The sequence below is a fragment of the Crocodylus siamensis genome, chromosome 1, assembly GCF_052110815.1.
Source record: "Crocodylus siamensis isolate JL-2025a chromosome 1, ASM5211081v1, whole genome shotgun sequence".
NCBI classification, from domain to species: Eukaryota; Metazoa; Chordata; order Crocodylia; family Crocodylidae; genus Crocodylus; species Crocodylus siamensis.
The window spans coordinates 269,662,218-269,685,598 of record NC_143395.1 but is presented as its reverse complement, the minus strand read 5'-3'; the positions used below and the strand labels follow the sequence as shown (position 1 = coordinate 269,685,598).

Genomic DNA, 23,381 nt, shown 5'->3' with positions numbered 1-23,381 from the left:
ATAGACCACTGGGAGACAAGAGTTTTTGCAGGCATGCCACAGACTAGTCCCCAGCCTCTCCTAATGCCACTCCAATCCCCTTCCTCTGCTTAATCTGCTCCTCTGCTTTCTGCTGCTTTCCTGGTGTTCCCTACTTGACCTTCTGCTTCACTCTCTGCCCCATCTGCTGCTTTGCTGCGTGTCCCCTCCCTGATCTGTCATGTACCACACAGTGGCTGCCTGTGGCACTTGTGCTACAGCTTGACCACCCCTTAGACCGTGGAGATGAGAGAAGCAGTGCCTGTAAATGGTTTATGCAGTGTTCAATGTTTATTACAATGCAAGCTATAGCTAACAATTTGGAACTTGTAAGGTTACTTATGCAGTAAAGTGAATCTTTCACGTATCTGGCATGCATATACATGGAGTACACTGTGGTAAATTTGTGACAAAGTCAGTCCTGTACAAAGAACTGCCAGTTCAGGAAACCTAACTGGTATTATTTCAGGGTTTTATTCTGTTTATTTGACAGCATATAATTCAGTATTTTAAACTAAACTAAAATTGTATTTATTTGATTTTTAGATATGCATTTTTTATATGCAGGCAGTACAAGCATTTAGAAATTTAGCAAATGTAATTTAAAGTTTCTAAATAAATGTGGTGAAAGCTATCTTGGTGAGTTTCCTGAATGTTTAGAGCCCCCCCCCCAAGATTGTATCCAGTTTTGTGAATTCTGAAACATTGTTTTTATGCACTAGTGCAGGGGTGGGCAATTATTTTGGGCGGAAGGCCAATTACCGAGTTTTGGCAAGCCATCGAGGGCCACATGACAGGCAGCTAGGGACAAATAAATATTAATTTTCTAAATTTTTTAGGGGCCCTGCAGGTCAGATAGAATGGCCTGGCGGGCCACATCTGGCCCATGGGCGGCATTTTGCCCACCCCTGCACTAGTGGTTTGTTTCATAATTCACTTTAACATACAGAATTGAACTGTTGTTTCTTGGTAACAGTAATATTTGTGAGAATCACTGCTGCAGCTGAAAAATTAGTGAAAAGAAAGGATGCTTTGAATTCCAGAGGCTTTAGAAATTAATGGAGTTCATTGCATTCAGTAATTTTGTTGTGATAGTTGTATTTTTTCTGTCTAAAAAATTCAAGGCCAATTAATTCAAGATCCATTGTATTTTCAGCCTCATAAGAATAAAGTCTAAATCGTAATGACATCTGAATGGAGTTTAGTGGGATGTAAAGTAACGGAGCCACCAAATGAGATTCTGATTGTGCTTTTTTTAAATCTTCCTGTTACAGATACAAATCAAATACAAGCATTTGTCTAACATTTTTATCATATTTGGCTGTGATCTTGATTTGTTAGTTAAATTAGGCATCTGTTTCTTGTCCACTTCTGCAAGTAACTACACTCACCCTCTCAAAAATACTTGGTGATCTTTCCATGTGATGTCTCATGACAGGCAAATGTAATGATTGAAGTGCATGGTTACTATCAGATGCTGCATTCTCAGGCTCTCCCAGAGCACAGCACATGGAAGCTCAGCCTTTTCTGGACCATGCAGCAGTGTCAGTACTTCTGAATGACTGGGCATAGAACACAGTTTCCATGTGCTCTGCATCCAGAATCCAGCCAGAGCCTGAGCTGGAGCTGAGCTACACCTGACAGTAAGGGGAGGGGCAGGAGTGGAGGAAGGGGCGGAAGCTGCAGAAGGCAAGTGGAGTTGGGGCAGGAAGCTGCTTGAGTCTGACTCTGGCTCAAACCCAGGTTCAGGGCCACAGTCAGAAGGAAGTCTGTTCACATGAGTGTTGAGAGAGAGAACTAATCTTTGCCTCCCAAAAACCTTGCTCTTGAATTTCTTCCTCGTGGTAAATACTGATTTTTGTTTGTTTGTTTTTTTAAAAAAAAATAAAATTCCTCAGGAGGAAACTTAATGGAGTACATTAAGTCCCCAGAATGATGGAATTTTAATAATGGAAGCACAATTCATAACACAGCTTTCTTTATGTCTTACCTGTACCTTTCCGTTGTTGAGTTAGTTTTGGAAATAAGTGTTAGTTCCTCAGTATGCATCTTAGTGCACTGCTGTTGGTCTTCAGGCTCCTTAATCAGTCATGCAGAGATCTGTACAGACATGTTTAATATTTTGCATTGCCAATGCTCAGCCTCAAAACCTATCTTTCTAATGACAGATCTTGAATTTGAGTAACTCAGAAATGGCGTTTAAAATTTTGTATAAAACTAATGTTTCTGAAAATTTTTAATATAAGTCTTGTTGGAAGACTTTTTTTTAGAGTGTTAAGTTTCTGATAGAAGTTGGCTCTTAAATTGTTTCTGTTTACTTGTTAGAATTCTTAAAATATCTAATCTGAAAAGTGACTTAGGTTTGGGAGTGCCAGTCTACCCTGGAACTCCAAAGTTGTCTAAGTGCAAAGAAATGGTTAGGTTCAAAAGTGAGGGGACAGTGGGGTGCTGACACTGATGTTATATTCACCACCTCCTGAGCTGTGGCAGGAATCCCACCGACTCCCCACAAAAGGTGCACGGCACTAGGAGTTGGGGGTTGGAGGGACTACAGTGAATTTTGGAGTGGCTGCATCCCCCTCCCGTAACCCCCCTTCCAGCACCACCACTGCCCACCCTGAGCACAGCTTGGTCCAGCCCCTGCTGGGAGGAGCCCAGCACAGCCCTGGCCTCAGCCCGCAGTGGCAGCTCGCCTTGCCCCACGCAGACCCTGGGGCACATGCCCCCATGCCCTCCCAGGGTGCGTGTAGTGGTGGGAGCTGCCCCATCCCATGTGCCCCCAGAGAACTCTGCAGAGTGTTGGGAGAGGTGGGAAGAGCTCTCAGCTCTGGACAACCACTGTTCCTATGGCATGTTCATCTGCTTGCATGTCCAGATCCTGCAGGAGACAGACCATGACTCCTGCTTTTTCTATACCCTGGAGAATAGGAAGGGTACCAAAAAGTGTATCTCTTGCCTCCTGGTGGAGGCATGGACTCCAGTGAGCTGCAAGAAAGCATGAAGGTTTTCTATGCAGAGCTCGTATCCAACCAACACCAGTGCCTGCCAGGTCTGTGGAAGGGACTGTGAAGGTGACTGGGATTGGCTTGAGGGTCCTCTCACCCTCAATGAGCTCTTGGACACGCTCCATCTGATACCCACCAACAAAACACCGGGCATTGATAAGTTGACCATGGAGTTTTACCATGACTTCTGGGACATCCTCAGCCTGGACCTTGCCAGGGTGTGGGCTGAGTCTGAAGGGGATGGGGAGCTCCCCCTGTCATGCAGGAGGGCTGTCCTGACCCAGCTGCCCAAAATGGGGGACCCCTGCAACCTGAGGAACTGGTGCCCAGTCTTGCTCCTCTGTACGGACTATAAGGTCATAGCAAAAGCCATCTTGTTGCACCTGAAGTTAATGCGGGCGGACATGATTCACCCCAACCAGACATACTGTTTCAGTGCACTTCATCTTCCAGTGCACTCCTGGCTGTGGCTAAGCTGGCCATCTGTAAGACCAGAAAGTGGGCTCTGGCCAAGGGGAAGGCAGGTGAGTGTGGGGCTGTCTTCCTGATACTTCTCTGCTTACGTCTCCGGGTGGAGATTCACTGGTCATCGTCCCCAGGCTACCTCAACTCATTCAGGGGGCAATGGGCCCTAGCCAGTGTGCTCTGTTCAATGTCCCCTTTGGAATTCCTTGATAATAACCTATGACCTCACTCCCATTCTTGTTTTTCTTTTTTGTTGTACTGAGCATTCAGTTGATGCACCTTCAGTGGCCTCTTCTTAAGGGAGGCGTATAATTTTCCACGATGAGCCAAGGCCCATGACCATCTGGCATGTTAAATAGGCCTGTATGTTTCAGTGACTTGTCCTGTGGCCCGAGGCCTTGGGTTCTGAACTACCAGACAAAAAGTGGTGAGTTCAAGGCTGGGTGTAGGCCCCTGAACTTCAGTTCAGAAGACTAGCGTTTGAGGGCTTTGGAGCTTTCCCCCTTGACTACCTCCTTCAGAACCTTTTGCCGAGGTTCTGGCTGCACAGTTCTTCTTGCCTGTTTATTTATGCATTCCCCATCTGCAGCCCCACCAAGTCTCGGGACCTCCTAGTCAACCTTCTTCTGGCCCTGGCCAAGCTAGCCGTTATATCTCACCAGGAAAGGGGTTGTGGCCAGGAGATTCCCCGAGGACTTCAGGGCTGCTTTCCTGTCCCTGGTTCAATCTTATCTCTGAGGAGGCTTTCAGTGGGCAGTGTCCACTGGCTCCTTGGACTTGGTCAGGGGTGCTGTTGAGCATGTTCTGCTCAGTGTTGCCCCTTGGTGCACTAGTTGCAAACTTTTAACCTTAGCTCCTGTCCCTGTTACGCTTTTAGTTATGCCAAGCAATTAGTTGTTACCTTCTCAGTATCCTCTCTGCTTAAGTGAGACTAATAGTTTACTCAGTGGGCACTATCCCATGATTCTTCTAAGGGAACAAATAGATCTGTGTCTCTCGGTGCCAGAGAGCAGATGCTGAGAGGGAGAGCGGGCTGGGGCTAGGGCTGGCAGGGAGAAGCCAATGAGCAACCAGTAAGACAGCATACTTCTTGCACCTGTGTGTGCAGATTTTAATTTGAATTGCTATTAATGTTAGCTCAGTGAACAGTAATGTTTTTCTACTGTGGGGGAGATGGCTTTTGGTGGATGGCCAGAAGTCATGCTCAGCAGTCTGTGGGTTGGGGCCAGCCAAACCTGATGTGTCATCGTGGGATAAGGCTTCTTTGTCCCCATTTATAAGATAATCAGGAAGAAATTCAGCTTTAGCTTTCAGGTGTTTACAAATGGAAAACCCAGTTAGGTGCTTATGTGAAGAAGTCAAATATTAATTTTTTAATGTAATATATATGTGTGACAAGGTAGGCCTTTGGTCTTAAATCTTCACTGTATTTTTCAGAAAGCAACAATTTAATATAATTATTTGACTAATATAACTTGCAAAATATGCACACTTGTAATTGAAGTGGAGAAAACCCATGAGTAAAAAAGAAAGATGCTTAAGTATTTGCAGGATGGGCCCTAAAACAATTTCTGATACAAATAGGCTATAATGATCCATTGACTGACATGCCTTAAATGAGCAAAAAAGTAAGCATCAAATTCTTGTGTTAGAGCCTGATTGGGTACTATCCTGCCAACGTACATTATCTGTGAAAAGCTTTTGAACAGTGTGCTGTTCAACTGATTATAATGGACTGCCTTAAAAAGTGTGACCTTGATTGTGCTAGTTATAGTGTACTTGAGGGTTTTTCAAATTGCAAATCTTAGTTATTATATGCATTGCAATGCTTTTAGCATTTTCTGGGCTGACTGAACATGATTTGTAGCGTTTGCAACATACCTTGTAGTACTCTTTAATTTTACAGACAGTTGTGTTGGTCATGGTCCCAAAAGGCATTTGCAGTCTCTTTCTTGACTAGAGTGAAATACTGATAGCTCATTACAAGTAAAACACAGACTTGAAGTTAACTGGGTTGTTTAGCAATTATTGTGGAATATTCTACTCCTAGGGAAGGGTGGGAAGTACGGTGATGGGGGAAGACTCGTCAGTGAGTCAGTCCTAATGACTCAACTAAAATATATCCTGTTGGATAAAGTCTGTAGTACCTCGATTGCTTTCAAGTGTCTGTGGGTAATTTTTTACAGAGTTATCTCAAGTGAATGCTTTTTGCTTATCTGAAAAATGACTTGATTAAAATCATTCACACTATGTGAATCCAGTAGAATAGTATATTTTTAGTTAAAAGTGGGAACTAAAAAAACTGGGTTTTTTGGGGAGGAAATATTTAATAAAGAACGATGGATTCTAATAAAATGTAGTTTTCAAAAACTGTTCATTTAGAGTATAATTCTTGTTCCAAAAGATTCCTTTGTAGGAAACATTTAGAAACAGAAAGGATATATTTGCAACTAGGAAGTTGGAAGAAGGAAAGGACTGCCTTTGGCAAACTTTTTGAGAGGCATAGCATTGATCCTATAGAAATAACTTTGTATTTGGATTTCTGAATGCATTAAATGGATTTCCTTTTATCAAGGCCGTACATTATAATGGAGAGTTAAGTACGGCATTCTTGCTAAATATTTACGCTGTTCCATAAGTTGCACTTCTTTATAATATATCCACCACTAAAATCATTTAATGAAAAAAGTAATTTGTTTTGAGGACAAGATATTATCTGGCATTTGAAGAACTGAAACTTTCTGGGACTTAAGTGAACACTTATTTAAGGGCATGCCTTTAAGGATATGAAAGTTCATATGTTGCTTGAGCTGCACATCTTACATATTGAAGTGAACTAGGCTTTTTAATAGGGCTGCTCAAAATGGCTATGTTTTGTTTCAGTTTTGGATTCAGCCGTTTCAGAGGACAGTGATTTGTTTCGGTGTTTCAGATCACTGTTCCATTTCAATTTCAGCCGAATCTGTTTTGGAGTTTTGATGCTGTTTCGGCCCTGATTCAGAGATTTGGATCGGCTGGGAAGAGGCAGGCACAGCCAGGCGGCTGCAGGTTCTTCCGCGACTCCTGGCTGTGCTTGCCTCTCCCAGGGCAGGGGGAGCTGCAGGAGAAGCCATCCCATGACTGCCCTCCCCATCCCCATCCCCATCCCCATCCCCATCCCCATCCCCATCCCCATCATCCTGGCACTTAAAAAAAAGCCCCAAACCCAGTGGCTGCAGCAGTGGCGATCAGGGCCTGCAAGGAGTCATGGCAGAGCCCCCCCCATGCTATGGGGGGCAGTGGGGATTGTCCCCCCGTTTGGCAGCTGCACAGCGGCTGCCCCATGGCGTGTGTGCACCATGGCTTGGCAGGATGCTGCACGCTGTCTGGGAGCTGGGACTGCTGGTGCTGAGTGGTGCCAGGCTCCAGCTGGGAGACAGCATGCAGTGCCCTTCCAAGCTGTGCTGCACCCATGTCATGGGGCAGCTGCTGCATGGGTGCCAAGTGCGGGGGGCGATTCCTGCTGCCTCCCACTGCTCTGTGCTGTGTGTGGGGGGGGGGGTCTGCCCCAAGCCTTCAGAGGCTCTGATCGCTGCTGCTGCAGCCAGTGAGTATTTTTTAAAGTGCTGAGAGATTGGGGCCTGGCAGGGCAGCCATGGGGGCTTCTCTTGCAGCTCTTCTGGCTGTACCTGCCTCTGCCCTAGCGGGGGAAGCTGCAGGAGGAGCCTCCGTGGCTGCCCTGCCTGGCTCCAACCCCAGCCTGGCCCCAGCCTCCTGGCACTTAAAAAGGAGGGCTGCAGGGGTCTGTGCTGGACTCTTCCGGGGGGTCCTCCAAAACATTTCCAAAATGTTTCGGATGGTTTCATTTAATTTCAGATTTGGTGTTTTGGTCTCCAAAAGGGTCCGAAACAAAACAGCTGCTGAAATTTCGCACAGCTCTACTTTTTAATCCGTTGACTGTATGATTTGCTTTATATCTTTGCTTTATAATGAAACTTTCTGATTCTCCTCTAATATACTATTTTATTACTAAATAATTTCCCACCTGCTGTTGTGGTTCAATGGTAGAATCCTTATCTGCCATGTTGGTTACCCGGCTTCAATTTCTGGATGTGCGCATAACTACAGCCATTGAGGCACCAAATGTCTGGATTCAGGCTGGCTTTGGATTTTGTCTCAATGATCAATAGTCTGATGGGGATAGAAGGTCTGGGCAGCCTCCAGTCCTCCATACTCCTGCCTATGCATCTATATTAAAGGTCTGGGTGACCTCTCACATGTACACCATGATCCATAAGGATCAACAGTTACCTACTACTACTAAATAATTTCCACAATTGTCAGTTAGAAACAGTGCTGGTTACTTTCAGGTAATTTTGATTACTAGTTCAGTCTTTATACCTGTAGGCATCCCACTGCCCCTATTTGTCAGTAGGAATTTATTTCTCTCTCTTTCTGACTACTCAGTAGGTGGTGTATAATAAGAAAATTAGTTGATTCCGGCAGAACGGTACAATAACCTTCTCTGGAAGGGTGCCACTTAAAAATGGTTTTCTATACAGGTTTTTGTACCGATGGCGCAAGGTTTTGGTGTACCTGTTGCTATGGAGTCAACCTTTTGGTAGGTGAGGAACTCATTTTCTTCCCTGGCTCCCCTCCTCCCCCCATTTAACACTGCATTAGGGTGCTATAAAAGACTGCCTTTACAATGTTAACTAAATCTTGGCTTCAAAAACACAGAACATAAACTGTTTCTACAGTAAAGGGGCAAATGTTTCAATGTTCACTCTAAAAATGAAACTAAAAGGGAAGGAACATTTTTGGCCAACGGCCGTTTTTTAAACTGTAGAAATAAACCAGTCGGCTTTGTCACAGACTAACCACTGCAATTTTTTCTTTGTCATGTAGCTTTATTACCTTGATTTTTGTGTGAATGTCAGGGTTTTTATTTCAGAATTTTTTTCCTGGTACTTGCTCTAAATTGGTTTTTGAAAAAAATAAACTGTTCACTTTCTGAAAGTAAGTCTGCAAATGGGCAAAAATAATTTGTAATACTTTTCGAGGTGAGTTATTTTTGTTTTCTCATCCTTCTGTATGTATTTCAGAAAGCAAAATGTATTAATTTTAAAGTAAAGTAGCTTTAGATTACCAAATATAATTGATATTTTAAAAAAGCAAACAAGAAACCTTTATTATAAATAATCCACTTTAATCTGGTTTCATAATTATACTTTTTAGTTGGATTCTCATTCCGTGGTAACCTGTTGAATTGCACCTACTTATCAAATTTAGTTCAAAGGCTATATCCATTTTTTTCTAACGATGAGGCACGTAATAATAAATAATTATATAGCTTAATATATTCACACATTAATATGATGAAAATGTTGAAATTTCATATTTACTTGATGGTTAATTTTTAAATTCTGATTTGTCCAATTGATTTTTAGATACAAAATGAAATACAATAAATGAAAGCAGAGAGCTAGAATTTTTAGTTTTTTTGTACGTTAAATAAAATCACATTAAATGTCTTGGTACAGTTTTCTTTGCATTCAGAGAATAGGATGTGTTTATAATGGGGCAACAGTGTGGTCGGTCACAAATAAAGTAATATCCATAGTTTCTGAACTGAAAAGATTAAATCCCCAGGATATTAGAACTAGTAGATCTCTGCATCTCACCCTTATTCATAAAGTGTGGGATGAGAATAAGGGTGTGTTTGTATTGCATCTGTTTTTGTTGTTCCTTCCTTTCTCTTCTCCCCACTCCCCTTTTTCTAGTACAAGCTAAATACATTTGAATTTATAGGAAAGGAAAGGCATGAAATTTTAATGGTTAACGTCAGACTTGTAATTTAAAACTGTAAGTGTTTTTTTAAAAGTCTGAATATTGAATACAAAATGACATTCAGTCAATTAAATTTTCTAGTGAAATTACAAATTGAGGTGTGTTTTAGTTTTTCTAAATTAGACTGCTATAAACTCACTTTTCCATCATTTTAGAAATTAGGATTGGTTAAATACAGTTCTATTATATCCTTATTTCTTCAGTTTAAATTAAATTTCACTTTTGCTGCTAAGTGCAGAAGTGGTCCTCATGGATTTGTTGATTGTTTATTTATATTTATTTTAGATCTTCCATTGATTTGGACAGTGGTTATGGATGGCAGTTTCCATGTATAATGGGAACCAGAAATTTCCAGTTTAGATGTTATGTGATAAGTCTAGTGGCTATTTACAAAAGTCCAGTGCCTGACATGAACATAAACACTTTATGCTGTTACTTATTTCTTGTGTTACCTCATTGACTTTAGTTGTTCTAAGGCCTGGGAGATGTATTGTAAAGTTCAGAAACAAAGATTGTTTGTGTTTCTTAATTGTTGGTTAATTGTTTAAAATATTTCTTTCATTATATTCCCCTGGTTGATTATTTTTCTCTTATGGTGTGAAAAAAACTTACCTCTGCCGGGTGAGGAACAGAGATAGCAGGAGGCTGCGCCGGAAGCAGAGCGTGGCGAAAGTGAAACCGCAGCAGGAGGAGCTGCCGCAGGAAAAAGAAAAGGAAAAAAAAACAGCCAACCCAGAAGGAGCCGGGACCGGCTCCTCTGTCGGCGTGGGCATGGAAGAGGAAAATGGTGTGACAATACTTATTAAAGTATCGTTGCAAATAGCAGTTTCGATGGTCTAGAGCAGAGGTGGCCAGCCTGCAGCTCTTCAGAAGTTTAATATGAGTTTCCTTGAATCTTCGCATGAGCACATGGTGACCAGCTTCCATATCCATTATGTCATGTCATGTGATGCAACTGCTCACAGCGAACACATTACTCAGTTTGGACTCCGGAGATATGGGTTGGCCGCCCCTGGTCCAGAGTCTCTGTATTAATCCCCCAAATGGGTTTTTAACTATTGCTGAAGTAGAAATAGTAGAAATGGTCTCAGTAGTGTTGAGAAGAATTTATAGTCATTTTTTTATCCAGTAGAAGCTGGTACGTATGGTTTTAAGTGAATCTAAGTAGTAATCCTTGTATCAGAATGCTGATTGTACAATCATAGCAGCATTTCTAGAACAGAAGTGCTAGTACTATAGGAATGAGTATTGGAAAAAGACAGTTGTTAAGGGAATGCTTCAACAACAGAAGTACTAGTGAGAAGTCTCCTAATATTAGAGAAAATGACTGTAAATCATTTCTTATAATATTTTTTCTCTAGGAGACCCTAGATATATACTCCAAATTATGAAAGTGCAGCAGCTTCTACTTAACCTAGATTTTGAGGGGGGAAAATGCCATGTTGTTAATCTCCCCTTCCCCTGCCCATATTGTGAAAACATATGGTCTGTATGTAAAAAAAAAAAAAAAAAAAAAGACTAAATTGGATGCAATGAGATGTCCACAGATTACAGATCCTGATCTGAAAAGCCCTCATCAGTAAAACAAACAAAAAAATGAGTTCTAAGATTATTGCTTTGTATAAAAATGAGAAGCAATTCTTAATAGTGTGGGAGTTTATAATCTCCACTGAAAGACATGTAAAATAAAAGAAGACTGTAGCAGAGCACTAGGATGCTCGCTACTAATAATAGTAATAGGGACAGGGCAGCACAGGTGAGGGTTGTCAGGGCAACTAATGTGGGTCAGCTGGCTAGAAGGGGGCAGGGCCTGGCCTTTATAAGCAGTCAGGCTGAGGCCAGAGCCAGTTCCCTTCTGGCAGCCTGAGGTGCAGAAGCTCTGCAGAAGAGTCCAGCAGAGCAGAGATAAGCGGTGCAGCCTGAGCACCTGAGGGGCTGCAGCACGGTGAGGGCAGAGAAAATTCTGTCGGAGCTGCCTCTGCAAGAGGGCCAGTTTGGGCCTGGATCCTTATGTTATAGCTGGTAGGCTTATTTTGAGTTAGAGCCGGTTGGCTAGTAGTTTGCTTTTCAGTAGGGCTGTTTGTGTGAATACCGGAGGACCGGGTGAGGCTGTAGGGGTGCGAAGAGGCCTCACGGGAGCTCCCCAATAATTCGGGGGTTCCTGGTGCCCAGTAAGGGCACAGCAAGTGGTGCCAGGGCGGCACAGTGATTGGTGCCAAAGCTGGCACTACGGGTGAGCGCCAGGGAGAAGCGCGACGTTGTGGGGTGTTGTGACCCCGGCCCCGTAAGGGGGCAGTATTCTGCCCAGTGGGGTATACGACCCAGAAGAAGGGTCAGGAGCCAGGCACGGCTACGGGCCACCTGAGCCCCAAGTGCGGGAAGCGCGCAAGCTAGGTGCGAGAACGTGGGTCTGGGGGCCAGGTAAGGCTAAGGCCGCCTGAGCCCCAACCACAGGAAGCCCTGAGTGCGGGCGAGCAGCCCCAGGGAGGGCGGGCCGCGCCGGCCGAGGCCCCAGGGAGAAAGGCTGGCACGCGAGAACAAGCCTGGCAGGCAGGTTAAAATAAGAGGCTCCAGGGTGAGCGACTAGCACCCTACTGACACTAAGTCCTGGAGAAGGGCGAGCGCGCGGTAGAAGTCCCGGAGAAAGACAGGCGTGCGAGAGTAAGCCTGGAGGGGGGCAGGCGTGCAGATAGGGGCCTGACCGATAGGAGCTCGACAGAGTCGAGCGCGCAACTAGAGGCCTGGAAAGGGCGAGAGGGTGGACAGAAGCCTGGGAGGGGTGAGTATATTGGGTGCGCGTATGGAGAAACCCCAGAGAGAGGGAGTGTGTGTATCGAGAGACCCCAGGTAGGGGCGAGCATATGACAAGAGAACGTCCGGTACAGCTGCGAGGCTTGGGGTGTGCTAAAGGGGAGGTTGGAGGCATGCATAGCCCTTAAGGCTGGGGTGCACCGAGTCACCCCATATGGAACGGGGAATAGTTCCAGCATAACACCGTGTACAAGGGGATCAAAGGCAGCCTCCCATATAGAACCAGATATCATCAAAGACGTGGTGGGCGAGATAAGAGGGTGCTGGATTGCCTACTTGGCACGGTAGGGGGGGCGCTAGAGGGATCACAGCCACCCCTGCACCCTGCTCCGTGACAAAGACCCTTTTGTCAATTTGTTTTTTCATTTATCCTTGGCCAGAACATTGCCATCTAAGCCAGAAGACCTCAACCTTTATAGACTTAAGACACCCCCTTGGAAAATGCCAGCTTTTAGTTTTCACTTGTTTTTTCACTGAAGAACAGTAATAGAGCAGTTGTTCTGTTGTAAAGAATTCAGAAAGACCACACAGGTCAGAATGGTTTTAACAGTATGGATTTTTATTTGAACTCCCTGGGCATGTTCCCATGATCAGGGATGTGCATTCCTTTAGGACAGCTAACAGGAGTATATATTTGTGCCGCCGCTAGTTGTCTCTGGGGAATGCCCCTGCATGTGCACACTGGTGTGTGGCACCCAGGTGGAGGTAGGGGAGGCTGGGGCCACTACCTAGGCTGGCCCCAGCTTACCTGGGGCCTTCCAGGGCTGCAGCAGTGGCAATCTAGGTGTGCAGAGCCTAGCCGGAAGCTGGAACATGGCTCTGGCCAGCCAGACTCTGGTTTCAGGTGGCGGATGCTGCTGTTATGTGCACCGCCCTGCTTTTTTGGTGCAGTTTTTTTTTAATCTGGGATCTCCCGGTGTCAAACCGCCCCCCCCAACTACACTGCAAATTACCAGCGTGGTGAGCACCTGCATGTGCAGTACATGCGGTTTGCAGTGCCACAAACCACATGTGCTTGCTCATCTGGACTTTATCTCATGAATCATGTTTGGTCATGCAACATCTATTATGCAGTTCATTGGTTAATCATACAGTAGATTTAGACCAGCTACAAGTGCAAAGTAATTATCACACAATAAAAATGATTTATCCTGTTATAAAAATTGCCTCAGGTGCTGGCCCCAGCCTCTCCTTCCCCACCTGGGGCAATTTGCCTCATGCCAGAGCACTCATGCAGAGGCATGCCCAGGGTCAAGTAGCAGTGACACAAATATGTGTCACTGCTGTTTATCCTTGGGGAAATGCACATTCCCGTTCATGGAGCTGCGCTCACAGAGTATAGTGGGTAATGATTAGAAAGGAATAAAATCATTAAAATATAAAGGATAGGGCAAAGGGGAGGAAAGGAAAGAGCACTGCTGAGAGAAGTGAAGGTGAGTTGGAGAGATCAAAAGGTGAGTTGGAGAGATAAAGCAGTTAACCCATCCTGCAGGCCCCCCCATCCTGCTCCACTACCTTTTGAGGGAAGTAGGGTTATAAAAAGCTCATCTCTGTGGGGAGCATGTGAGGGAGGAAGGAGATGGTAGTTCTTATGTAGAATAAACCTAGTTAAACACTTCCCTTAAGCTCTGCTGATCCAGGGCATTGGCAAGAAAATACGGTAGAAGGCAGGGTAGACTTTCACTGTCTAAACCAGAGGCAATTATTTTGAGCAGAGGGCCGCTTACTGAGTTTCGACAAACCATTGAGGGCCGCATGACAGGCAGCCCAGGGCAGATTAATATTAATTTTTTTAATTTTTTAGGGGCCCTGCAGGCCAGATGGAATGGCCTGGTGGGCTGCATCTGGCCCCCAGGCCACATTTTGCCCACCCCTGGTCTAAACTAACTAAATCAGAGATGTGTTCACTTTTGTGAGCAGCATCTTACTTCATCAGCTGCTAAACTGAAAGCATTTTATAGGATACATATCGCAGGGTACCATCAGACCCTGATACTAGGTTGTGACCTCTACTAGTGCTATTGTACTACATACAGTAAAGAAGAATGCACTGGTTGTCTCTGTTCCAGTTTCTGCCTCCTTACAGTATGATTCTTGTTGGGGCATCCTAGAGACCTGCTGGTTGTTGCTGCTCCTGGAAGAGGTGGCTGCATGGACCCTCTTTCCAGTCAGGTGCCAGTGACAACCAGGCAGCAGGGGTCACAGTACTCCTAAAAGGAGATGGAGTGTCAGGCTGTGTGGGGGTAAATCTTCCACAAGGACCTGCAGAAGGGCACAGAGACCTAAATTGGCAGGCAGGCCACCAGGCTCTCCCCATATGGGCGGGGGGAGCATGTGGGGACAGAGCCCTGTGTCCCCTCCCCCCCCCGTCTGGGCCTGCTCCCCCCTTCCCTCCTGATCCCTCCTTGCCACAGTGGTAGGGGGAGGGGAGGAGTGGGCCCAGGCCTGATGCAGGGGGTATGGAGAAGGACCAGACCCGATGGTGGGGAGAAGCCAGCTCGCTGTGGCATTCCGGGGGGCGGGGGAGAGCAGCAGGCTCGGGTCAACATGGCAGCAGTGCAGGGATGGGAATATTGAGCTCAGGGCTGACGTGGGGGAGGGTGGGTGGGGAAGGAGTGAGCCTGGGCCTGAGGGGGAGAGGAGGCTCACTTCTCCTTTCCCCCCTGCTGCTGCTGCATAGGGCTGGGCCCTCTCTCCACCCCACCCACCTCTGTGGCAGGCCAGCTTCTCCCCCTCACCTCGGGCCCACTCCTTCCCCCCTCCACCGCATCGGGTTTGCTTCTCCCCCAACCACTGGCACATCAGCCTGCATCGGCCCTGCAAGCGGCGTTGACAGAAGGGGGGAGGGGCGGGCTGAGGCCAGTGTTGGTGGCCTCGTCCCTGCTCCTGCAGAGTCCCGACCCTGCTTCCGCCACTGCCACTTCCAAGGAGCAAGGGGAAGGGGGCAAGGCCAGCTCCGGTGGCCTCGCCCCCCCCCACTCTGCTCCATCATTGCTGCCTGCAGGCCCCCCCATCCTGCTGCATCCCCTCTGCATCACTGCTGCCCCCTCTATCCCCTGTGTCCCTGCCATCATGGCGGCACTCCACTGCACCACCACCTCCTGTTCCAGTGCTGTAATCACACTCTGGTTGTTTTAGTCAGCCAGTCAGAGTGTGAATAAAGCATTATGGACAGACAGACAGATTATGGCTTTTATAATATTAAAATTTATAATTTGTCCATATATAGAATCTAATTATTGGGGGGGTCATCTTATATTTGAATATATATGGTACTAGTGGTTTCTTAGATATTGCTGCCATGATGGGAAAAAAAGGGTAATATATGTTAGAAATGGAGGTACTGTCCTTCTATCAACAAAACTCTCTTTTTCTCTTCTCTCTCTCTCTCTTTTTCTCTCTGTTACAGGGTTTTCCTGATAACCTGCAACCCAGGGCATCTTAAGCTACTGGTTGTTTTTTTCTGGACCTATAACTTATCTTGTGAAATTTCTAGAAGTAACTATGATACCAGGTGCTGCTAGGCCAGGGGCGGGCAATTATTTTGGGTGGAGGGCTGCTTAACAATTTTTGTTGAGCTATTGTGGGCTGCAGGGGTAGCCCTGTCCCTTGATGGGTGTCTCAGCCCCTGATCACCATCTTGGGACCAGAAGTCCCACTTCTAACCTCTGACCTTTGTCACCAGAAGTCCCTGCCCCTGCCCCAGAAATACTCCTTTTGGGAGGGAGGGTGCTGCTATCTTGAAACCGAAACCCCCTCCCCATATCATATACTAAAAAATAAAACATCTACTATAACTTATTTTAATTTTATTTAAAAAATATTTTTGTCTTAATTTATGTGTGCTTGCTTAGTGTATCTAGCAGCACTTGTCTAATAGCTCAAAATACAGTCCTATTGGGTAGTAAGAGGCTGTATGTTGGCCAATGTGGTTGGGGAGTGGTGAGGTGTGTGTGGTGGGCTGCGTGGGTTTGGAGAGGTGTTGGGGTATGTGATTGGGTGGGGGCCCTGGGAGGGTGTGGGCTTATAGTGGGTGGGGTGGGAGAGAGAGAGAGAGAGATGTGATGGGGCTGACAGCCCAGCCCTATGTGGCTCTCGCAGTAGGGACTAAGAGGAATGAATTTGCAGGCCTGGAGACATTAAATATGTAGGAGTCATATCTTAAGAATACAGGAAGGATAGAGAATTACAGGAAAGGAAGTAGGGTCTGTAGAACCTGGGGAAGTAAAAAGGCAGGAATTAAGAGGCAAGTCAAGCTGGAAAATATGAAAAGGGCTTTGGTAAAGGCCTTAATGTGTGGAAGCAAAGATAAATGCTTTTATCAGCGTTTGCTGCTGCCAGAGCCGAGCAAGTAAGTTCCAGTTGGGGGAGGGAGGGATGGAGGTGTAGGTTTGCTGTGGGAGGACCCTACCCCACCCCTTTTGAAAGTTGAAAAGGGGAGGTTGTAGGGTTACTTAATGGTGCTTACATTTCTTCATTTCTAAAATAAATTTTATTTCATTCTAGAACTGGAAAATCTAAATTCAGGTCAACAGTAATAAAATTCTGTATTTTCCCCCCTCATTACAGGACGTGATAATGCCTGTGAGAAAACATCATATATGTTCCTACGGAAAGAACTTCCTGTGCGACTAGCTAACACCATGAGAGAAGTTAATTTGTTACCTGATAATTTACTAAACAGGCCCTCAGTTGGGCTAGTTCAGAGTTGGTAAGTAAAAAGTGCATTAAAAATCAGTTGTAGTTTTTTCCATTGAACTACTGTTTTATTTACGAAGTATTTATGTGGAGAAAAAATATAGTTCAGTTGTAATATTTGAACCAATTTTTGTGTTTTATAACAGAATTATTTCTTCAGTTGACCTATTATACCTGCCCCCCAGCCTTATTTTCTGCTGTATGACACTAAACTAATACAATTTGAATAGATAAACTCTCTTTGTTTATTAGGTACCCAGAAAGTAGGTTCATAAGTAATTATAATGAAAAATCTTTATAATGCTAAATCAGTAGCTGTAACAGGACCTTTTCTCTTTTTTAAAAGAGAAAAGACTTATAGCTTCACACTTAATAAAGTATAGTAGTAAAGACTCATAGGCTAAGTACAGACATTTGAGAGGTTAAGTTGGTTCCAAAATAGCTGCCCAGTTTAAACTTAGCATGTCCCAATGCTGACCTTACACTTACAGACCCGGTCTCAGTGACTGGCAGTCGATCTAAACCTGTAACTGAACAGAAGTTCCATGTACACAAACTGGTCTAAAAATTGCAGAATCCAGTTTAAGATAAATCTGGATTTATGTAGTGTCAGATTAATTTGATTTAGGTCAAACCTGTGCATGGAACTTTTGTCCACTTCTCCTACACAGCCCTGGAGCTGGGAAAACCCAGCTCTTTTCACTCCCCCTTTCCCCTGCACTGTGCTGTTTTTCGCCCCCTGGTCTGTTGCTCCCATCCCCCTCTCAACCCCCATCTGAAAAGCTGTGCTGGGTGCAGCTGCTTTTATCAGCGTTTGCTGCTGCCAGAGCCGAGCAAGTAAGTTCCGGTCAGGGGAGGGAGGGATGGAGGTGTAGGTTTGCTGTGGGAGGACCCTATCCCACCCCTTGCGAGTCATGTCTGTTCCCCCCAACCCTACCCACAGGTCGTGCCTGCCTTCCCACATTTCATGGGTCGTGCCTGTCTCCCCCCCACCCTTGGGTTGTACCTGCTTCCCCTATCCCGCCCTTGGGTCATGCCTGCCCCTCCCCACCTACGGGTTGTGCCGTTGCCCCCATCTTCTGGTGGACCCGTGATCCCCCATATACCCCCCCCCCCCATCCTGACTTGCCTGATATCAGGCAGCCATTTTGAATCTATTTCTCACCCCCATACCCCCAAAGTCTGTACTTCGCCATAAGGAGTAAGTCCCTAAAGTAGTTTTAAATACTTGAAGGTTTCTCGCTATCTTTTTTAATGACAACTGGCAAAGCATAATCCATTTTTAGAGCTTGTGCTTTTAAAGATTTAAAATGACAGCTTGGATTTGGTAGGTTCCATGGAAACCGTAGGAAAAGAAAAAAAATCCTCCAGTTTCCACAGCTGATTTCATATGTTCAACTTTTCAGCTGATGGGTATTTGAACTAATGCCAGGTCCTAGCATCTGTTCCATAACCCTCTAGTTTTGAGAAGGGTCTGAAAACTGTCTTATTTGTATTTAAGTCCTAGTTTTGCCATTTTTCACAAGACACAATTCTACATGCTGTCCACGTTGAAGAATAATTAATAAACAAAATTATGTAGAAGTACTCCGATCAGATACTACTGACTATCTTATGTGATTTAAATTCAATATGGCATGAGCAAGTTGCAGCTGAACTTATCCTCTGCCCCCCCCCACACACACTTTTTCCTCTGCAGCCCATTTCCCTCCCTCCACTTACTCTTAGATTATGCTTTTAGGTTATTTCCTAAACCCATGGAAGTGAGGAAAAAAATTAGAAAACCCCAACTTTGTACTGTGGGTACCCATAGACTTAGTTCATCCAAAATGAATGCAGTTTACCTTTTTTTTTAAAAAACTGCTGCAAATTTTAGCATAAGTATTCCAGAAACACATGTTTAAGCAACGCTTTTTTTTACCTATTTATATGTAGAGACCTACCAAAATCACGATTTTGTGGATTTTACAAAATCTGGCATTGCCCCCAAAATCTGCAGGAAGGAAAATAAAGAAAAATTACTGAAAATAAAATGCTGGCTCCCCAGAGGGAGCTAGCTGTGGTCAGGGTGCTGTGGTAGCCCTCCAGGGGATGGAGTTGGGAGGCAAGTGGGGGAAGGGCTGTTGGCAACATGGCTGTTGCCCCTGCCCCTCACTGCTGTTTGGAAGTGAGGGCTACCTGTTATGTGGCCCTGCTTCTCTCCACCAATGAGTGGCAAGGGGGCGGGGTCACATGAGACAGCCCCTGTAGTCAATCAGCAGTGTGGGGCAGGGCTGTATGACAGGTGGCCCTTACAGCCAATCAATAGTGAGGGGCAGGTCCACTTGGCCAGAGGCATGGAGGGGCCGTGCCTTAGTCCATCCATGAAATGGCTGCTGAGCCCTGTGTTCTGCCTTCTGGGTCCTGCATTATGCCTGCAAAACTGGTGGGCAGCTGCCTAGAATTCATTAGGTCCCTACGTATGTATAGAACAAACTATGCATCATATTAATCCAAAGCCAAAAGGTTCATGATGATTTATATATAGTTCATTGGGCTGGGACCCAGCAGAGTTGACAGTGATTCAAGCCATAGTAATCCCACAGCTCAGCACTGCTCGGTGTGTACTCAAGATAGCAAAGCACCCCGCCAAGGAGTGATGTGCTAATTAGCCCCCACTTATGACTGGACCTAGGTGCTCTTGTTATGAATCTTGGGATCCTCCAAAAATTTATATGTACATGAGGCATAAGGCAACCTGGTCTGGCAGTACCTCATAGAGGGTGGAGCCACACTAATCATATGTGGTAGGTTGAGAGGATTCTGGATAAGCTGGACCGTGTTTGGTGATGTTTGCTAGACATTTAAGGCTGGTGAAGAAACATGAATAATTGGAAATGGGAAAGAGGCACAGCTCAGCTGTGGGAGTGAAGAGGAACTAGAAATGTGTTCAGGGTACTCAGCTGTGGGGGTGAAGATGAACTTGAAATGTGTTCATGGTAATGGCTCACCATGACTTTGAAAAAGAGTTGATACTGAGGGGGATGTACTGAACACAGTGGGCACTACCATGTATCATATTCAGATGGACTCTACTAACCTATCTTTGTAGTAGGTTTCCATAAGTATGTTTGCCCAATGTGGATCATGTGTTTTATAGACTTGCTCAGTGTTAGCTATATTTTTTCATCTTTATAGTTGAATCCCATTATTACTTTTGGAAGCAGTTTAATGATAGACACTGGACTTAATAAGGTTTCCTTGTATAGATTCATAGATACTAGGGTCGGAAGGGGCCTCAGTAGGTCATCGAGTCTCACCCTCTGCCCTAGGCAAGAAAGAGCACTGGGGTCAGACGACCCCCGCTAGGTGCTTGTCCAGTCTTCTCTTGAAGACTCCCAAGTTAAGGGAGAGCACCACCTCCCTTTAAGTATGTTGTATAAAGTTTCTGATTGGTCTTTCTTTTCCCATATTCTCAGACTCTGGACCTGGCTCACAGACTTAATTTTGTGGCTAAAAGAGATTGCAAGTGTTTTGGTAGAGATTGTTGCATGTCAAATTCCATGTTCTGATAATCAGCTTGTCCTAAGTACATTCAATTGCAAAATGCAATCACAGCCCACACAGAGAATAAGAGTCACCTGAACACTTCAGGAATCTATTTCACTGTGCTCTGTACTTTTCCTAAGACTGTTTCTCCATTAGAGGAAATTCCTAGGCCGTGTATGCAAGTGTAAGATGAGGAACGTTTTTTCCCATGGTGATTAGGGTGGCAAGCTCATTTTATATTTGAGTAAATATAGTATGTTCCACTCCTGCTGGGCCTTAGCCCACTGTACTGAGCATAGATTCCTGACTGGGCCATGCCTGTGCAATATGTGTACTCTTGCTTCCACCTGTGAGCAGAAAGGGCAGAGTAACCTTAGCCACTTCTCAGTTACTTTTTGTTACTTAGGCACAGGCATCAGAATTTGCAGTGTCCAGGCCTCTCTTCCCCATTGTTTGGTCTTTCCATTAAGACATAGATAGTTGTAAATAGGAGAGATTTCAGGCTGGATACACAAAAAGATTTGTGCATGTAAGCATTGCTGTCTGTCACTGAAGGCCCCAGAATCCAAAATGTGCATCCTTAAAATCCCTGTTCAGCTGCCACCTAGCACTGGAGGCACTTGAATATTTGCTTCTGGTCATGTTTAGAACTGCCGAATCCTAACTACTTAGACAGACAAGGTTCTTTGGGTAAATCTGATATCTTTTATTAGACCAACTAAATAATTGGGGAAAAAAAATTTCTTAGCAAGCTTTCAGGTTTAAAAACCCTTCGTCAGGCTGAGGAAGCCTCTGCAGTTGGTCTGTGCTCTTCCTGGATGTAATGAATAGTAAAGAAGCCAGAGGCTGGTCTTCATATAAGAAAACCAGTAAATGAATATGTAAATTGAGAAGTCAGTGGGTGAGAGACAGGCTTGGGGGGTGGAAGGGGGATGAATGTATCAGGTAAATTGTGGAGAGCTACCTGGGGAGTTAGATATCAGGCAGGTTATAATGCATCGTAAATCCAATGTCTATATTTAGTCCATGATTTTTTGTATCCAGGAGGTTGATGAAGTGAAGTTCATAGGCTTGTCTGTGAAAAGTGTTTTGTAATTTTCCTTTGAGGATTAGAACTAAGAGATTGGAGAGAGAGTGGTTTTCTTGAGAAATGTGCCCCCACTGGTAATTGGGTTTTATTGTCTTTAATAGATTTCCAGTGTGTGCTCATTTTGGTGTGCAGTTGTTGTTTGATTTTTCTATCAGTGCATTTGATGAGAGAGATTACATTTCTGGAGGTGCAGCTGTAAGATCTAGGAATGGTGATGGTTCTGTTGTGGGGTGTAGTAATTGTGGGGGTGGTGGAGATACGTTGGCAGGTTTTGCATATCTTGTCATGGCAGTCTGAGTCCATTTGGGCCAAAACACACCAAATGGATCCAGACCATGCCATGACAAGAACTGCTTCCTCCCTGTTCCCCAGACCTAGCAGTCTCCAATTTCAGGAAGGCAGGTGGCTTTACTGGCTCCCACCAACTTCCCCTTGCTGCCCAGCTGAGCAGTAGGACAGCAATTTTAAAGCCAGCAGCTGGGAGTTGGGGACTCCAGGAAAGTCTCTCTGACCCAGCCCCTCCCATGATGCCCAGCTGAGTGGTAGTTTAAAAGTCAGCAGCTGGGAGTGGGTCTCTGGAGCCCCACTTCCAGCTGCTGGCTTTTAAATCACACCCCCACCACTCAGCAGGGTGGCAAGGGAGAGCTGGAAGCTGGGAACTAGGTTGAGGAAAGCCTCTGCATGCCTGGTTCCTAGCCCCTCTGACTTTTAAGTCACACTGCTGTCGCTCAGCTGAGTTGGGGGAGAGGGGGGCAAAGGGAAGTCCAGAAGAGCTGGGAGTCAGGCATGCAGGAGGCTTTCCCCAGCCTGGCTCCTGACTTCTGGCCCCGCAGGCTTCCCCTTGCCACAGGCGCTGTTCAGCTGACCCGAAGCAGTGTATTATAAGGCAGGCAGTTCTGCTGCAGCAACAAGGCTCAGGCACCATGCACCACAGTGAAATGCCCCCACTGCACCCTGCACTACTTTGGGTCAGCCCAGAGCAGTGTGGGGCAAGACAGCCTGCTGTGCCTCTGCCGCAAGGCTTCCAGAGCCTTGCTGCAGTAGCTGAGTGCTGCCCTTCCCACTTCTCCCTTGCACAGCTTTGAGTCACTCCTGTTCTCCTAGGGGCAGAACTGGAGGGTTCCTACCATGGGAAAAGCTCTTCCTCCTACCAATCAGCTGATTGGTGGAATGCTGGTGGGGAGGCATTCTCCAAGGGCCAGTACCCTCTTGGGGCTGTCTGTGGTAGCTGCTGCTTTTCAGCAGCAGTCAGCCCCCTTCCCAGACAGGGGAGACGACAGGCTGTCCATTTCATGTGATTCCATAAGGGCAGCTGTGACCTAGGGAGTAGCCCTCTAGTGCCCCTGGCTCCAGGGCTTGCCTGTGAAACTCTCAAACTGTGGGGATGGAGGAATGTATGTACAGTCCATCTCCCAGCCTATTTTTCTACTGCAAGCAATTTCTTTCAGTAGAAATGAACATCTGCATGCATCCCTTGTGCAAACACTGAGACCCTAGCAACTATGGGTTATGGGGTCACTACTTGGAAGTTGTTCAATAGTTTCGCTGGTGAAAGAACAGGAAAAGCGTCCATTGCCGAATGTTTTTTGCTGCTTTGATTGGAATGTTTTATGTTGTTGTAGTCTTTACAGGAAGCTCTTTCTGTGTACTACACATGTTTTGCAGTCTCCTCCACCCCAACCCCCTCACCCCCCAACCAAATTGCAGCTTTAAGGTAAAATTTCAAGAACGACTTAGGCTTTTAAATTACTTAGGGTAACATTTTAAGAAAAAAACTAATTCTTTCTTTATATTTCAGGTACATGCAGAGTTTTCTTGAACTTCTAGAATATGAAAATAAAAGCCCTGAGGACCCTCATGTTCTTGATGAGTAAGTAGTAATTTATTTTAAAACCCCCATTAGAAAATGATCTGTTACAAGCCAGGATTTCTGTGCA

The 23,381-nt window shown here is 45.4% G+C and overlaps 1 protein-coding gene across 9 annotated transcripts in view; it reads left to right on the top strand.

Annotated features, from left to right (window-relative positions):
• PDK3 (pyruvate dehydrogenase kinase 3) overlaps positions 1-23,381 on the top strand; it is a 112,984-nt gene that overhangs the window by 54,873 nt on the left and 34,730 nt on the right. For all 9 annotated transcript variants that reach the window (XM_090062084.1, XM_090062077.1, XM_090062066.1 and 6 more), the window contains 2 exons: positions 16,698-16,839; positions 23,243-23,314. In XM_090062084.1, the coding sequence (XP_089918210.1) occupies positions 16,698-16,839; positions 23,243-23,314 (214 nt within the window). The remainder of the gene's footprint in view (positions 1-16,697; positions 16,840-23,242; positions 23,315-23,381) is intronic.